Source organism: Sphaeroforma arctica, assembly GCF_001186125.1.
Source record: "Sphaeroforma arctica JP610 unplaced genomic scaffold supercont1.1783, whole genome shotgun sequence".
NCBI classification, from domain to species: domain Eukaryota; class Ichthyosporea; order Ichthyophonida; genus Sphaeroforma; species Sphaeroforma arctica.
This window is the reverse complement of record NW_014038775.1, coordinates 1-3183: the sequence shown is the minus strand read 5'-3', so window position 1 is coordinate 3183 and position 3183 is coordinate 1. Positions and strand designations below refer to the sequence as shown.

The 3183-nt window shown below is 44.3% G+C and overlaps 1 protein-coding gene across 1 annotated transcript; it reads left to right on the top strand.

The window, feature by feature from the left end:
- Positions 1-106: 106 nt before the first annotated feature.
- Positions 107-2379, top strand: SARC_11610 (hypothetical protein; the record flags this gene model as incomplete). The annotated part of the gene is made up of 5 exons (XM_014294298.1): positions 107-234; positions 398-527; positions 909-1212; positions 1504-1653; positions 2044-2379. 5 exons carry the CDS (start codon positions 107-109, stop codon positions 2241-2243), a joined length of 912 nt encoding a protein of 303 aa, XP_014149773.1. The 3' UTR covers positions 2244-2379.
- Positions 2380-3183: the final 804 nt, after the last annotated feature.

Here is a 3183-nt window from a genome sequence, read left to right as displayed (position 1 = left end):
GTGTGTGTGTGTGTGTCGTGCGTGTGTGTGTGTGTGTGTGTGTGTGTCGTGTCGTGTGTGTGTGTGTGTGTGTGTGTGTGTGTGTGTGTATGCATGTATGTATGACATGTACCTTCTCCATAGTGCAACAACCCATCTGCCCTGTGTGCTTCCCATCGTAAGATCGGATGTCTCACTTGTGCCACTCTTCGAGTGCTCGGTTGCTCGTGAGACCTTCCAACCGTGGCCGTGTCAGTGTGTTCCTTATACGGCGCTGCGACGGTGTATGATCTTTGTTTATGTTCTTATACAATCACTTACAGAGGCCCAGAGGGAAAGAGTGAAACCCCCCCTCCCCCACACCCCTCTATTTGATACGCAAATACAATACAATCACAATACAGCATCGATTCCTCAGCATAGTGGAGGATGGCGACTCAGAAATCAACGAGTTCTGGCTACGCAAAACGAAGAAGCCTGTGCTAAGTGTGCTGAGATATACAAAGCCGGGAGAGGAGTCACAGTATGTGTACGGAATGAATATAGAGGTAAGTGTGTGTACATTGTCTGGCTTGCTTGTGTACGTCCCTGTGCCCCCGAATCGCGGTGGTGCCATACGCTACGGATTGATAGAGACAAGAATGCGGTTCTTACTAAATCGTTGCTGCAGCCATACGTCGTTAGACACAATTCATAAGACCTCACTGGCATTTTTAGCGGGAAAATTTTATAGGCGCGTTACTTACATCTCGGAACCAGTGTGGTTGTAGTGTATGCATTTGTATTGGCTACGCTCATTGGCATTCTATAAAAGGTATCTATTAAAACATTATGTCATTCCATATTAGGTATCTAGTAATATCACTCCAAATCAGGTATCTATTAATGTCATTCCAAAACAGATATCTATTAATGCCATTCCATATTAGGTATCCATGCCAACCGGTTCGCTTTGCAGTGAGAGAAACGCCATCGGCACAGCAATTGCCTCCGATCCGTCGCTGAAGCGCAAAGACTTTGACATGATCGCCATACTGAGCATATCTCTACCCGAACTCGCTAATGCTTCCACACCCGCCGTAACACCCAACCCCGCACGGAGGGACAGGCGTAGTACAGAGCTGGATACAAATCAAACGGATACGAATCAAACGCAAACGTCATTGACAACAGAACATGGCATGTTAAAGGGCTCCAAGGGGTCTGCCCATACACTTGCGAATGTTCTCTCAGGTAAGTATACATTACATCACCTACTCTCAGGTAGGTATATATTACATCACCTATTCTCAGGTAAGTATACATTACATCGCTTACTCTCAGGTAGGTATACCTTACATCACCTACTCTGCATAAAATGCATGATATCATATTCGCTAACCGTTGTTTTGTATAAAAAATAGGCATCGGTTGTGCACCCTGTGACCTGTGTTGTTGATCTGACCTGTACTATGATGTTGCCCGCACTCTGAAAAGAAATTCATGACACCATATCCGCTACCCGTTGTTTCATATAAAACTTAGACGTGGCACAGAATGCTGGACCAACAACCACTGACGGTACCAAATCAGCAGCGACCTCTAAACCCCCCGGCAGTCAACCGCTAATGAATGCTGTACCTCCGCGAGGCTTCTATGAAGATTGCCTTGCACCCCTCAAACGTTTCAATAGCGGTAGGTCTCGCTGACTTGACTATCTCTTCGTTCTCTAGTCGGATTGCTCTCTGGTGTATGTGGTACTACATATATACATAAGAGTATGTGCGTAGCAAGTGCATGTATATTTGTATGAGCGTAATACTATGCTTCATAGTGTACGCCTTATGACACGTGCGGGTTCGTTTATAACAGCTCGAGCACAAACGTAGAGCCCTTGTGAAATCGACTATATAAATATATATATATTGAACCCTCGTAATTTGCTTATAGTTTATTGCAGTTGATAGTACGCGTTCGATAGTATCACTGCGCGTGGATATCTACACGACTATCCCTGTGCCACTGTGTTACTCCTCTGTCCCCGACTCGTCACTCACTACTCACTATGCTTCGATGTTTGAACAGATCTCCAAGCCTTGACAATTGGAAATGAGGAGTTCATCTGGCCACAGGAAAAGAAGCGAACAGAGCTCAACCCACTTGATCCGTGCGGTAGTTGTATGGAGTGGTTGAGGAAGATTGCGGAAGTAAATCCGGACATGAAAATCGTAACCTTTGACAGCTCCTCGTGCGAACGCCTCTATGTCAAAAATGTAATTAGGTAACTTGAGGTTAGTATAGCATTTTCTAGGCATGTCTTCATACATAAAAGTAATCGAAATAGGTTTGGAACGGAAGATGTGCGGTGTAAAGAAAATATTAGACAGAATTTTGGAGTCCAACAATTCAATAAAGTTCAAGTCAATGTTAAATCTGCTAAGGCTGAATCTATTCTGGCCGGAGTATCCCAAGAAAGATGTTTTTGGGCCACAAATACTTCCTCAGGACGTAGTATTCAAGTATCCGATCCACTTTTCTCTCGTACAACCAGATGTTAAGAAAACATATACGATGTCCGCGAGCTTGTTCACAACCCTAAACGCAGCTGTTTATGCCGAAATTCTGTCGCGCGTGTATGGGGCCAACAACGAGTTGCTCAAGTATTCTGATACTGATAGGTCATATGCTGTACAAGTACTTGATGCCTAAACTACACCCATCCCAACGACAGCTTTGTTATATCAGTTGCATCCGAAATTATCTGAGCCAGTATTGTAAGACATGGAAATCATAATATATCCATCGGCAAGCCAGATCACGGACGTGTCATCGGAAACTGGTGCACCTGCAACCGATAAGATCATGTATGCGAGGGTTGCGTTATATAGCAAGATCCTGGGAGACAAGTGGGTCTGCAAAAGGATATCGTAGACCATATCATATGACGATATCGTCACCTTAGATATGCTTAGGGGGGAGCGAGTTTGCTGCAGTTTGCTTCATCTGTAGCTGGCACGTTGCTGTTGCATTGAAAAACGATAACGGTTTTAAACTGGCGGTTTTGATTATGCTACTACTTGTTAGTAACAACGTGAGTTTGCACGTTGCCAGTCACCGCATAATGAAACGTGTACTCGATCCATAATCGTGAATAACAACAAATAATTGTTCGCGCCGAAGGGTGTCGGTGCGGTGGATTATTCTGCAAAATATAAAATTAGAATA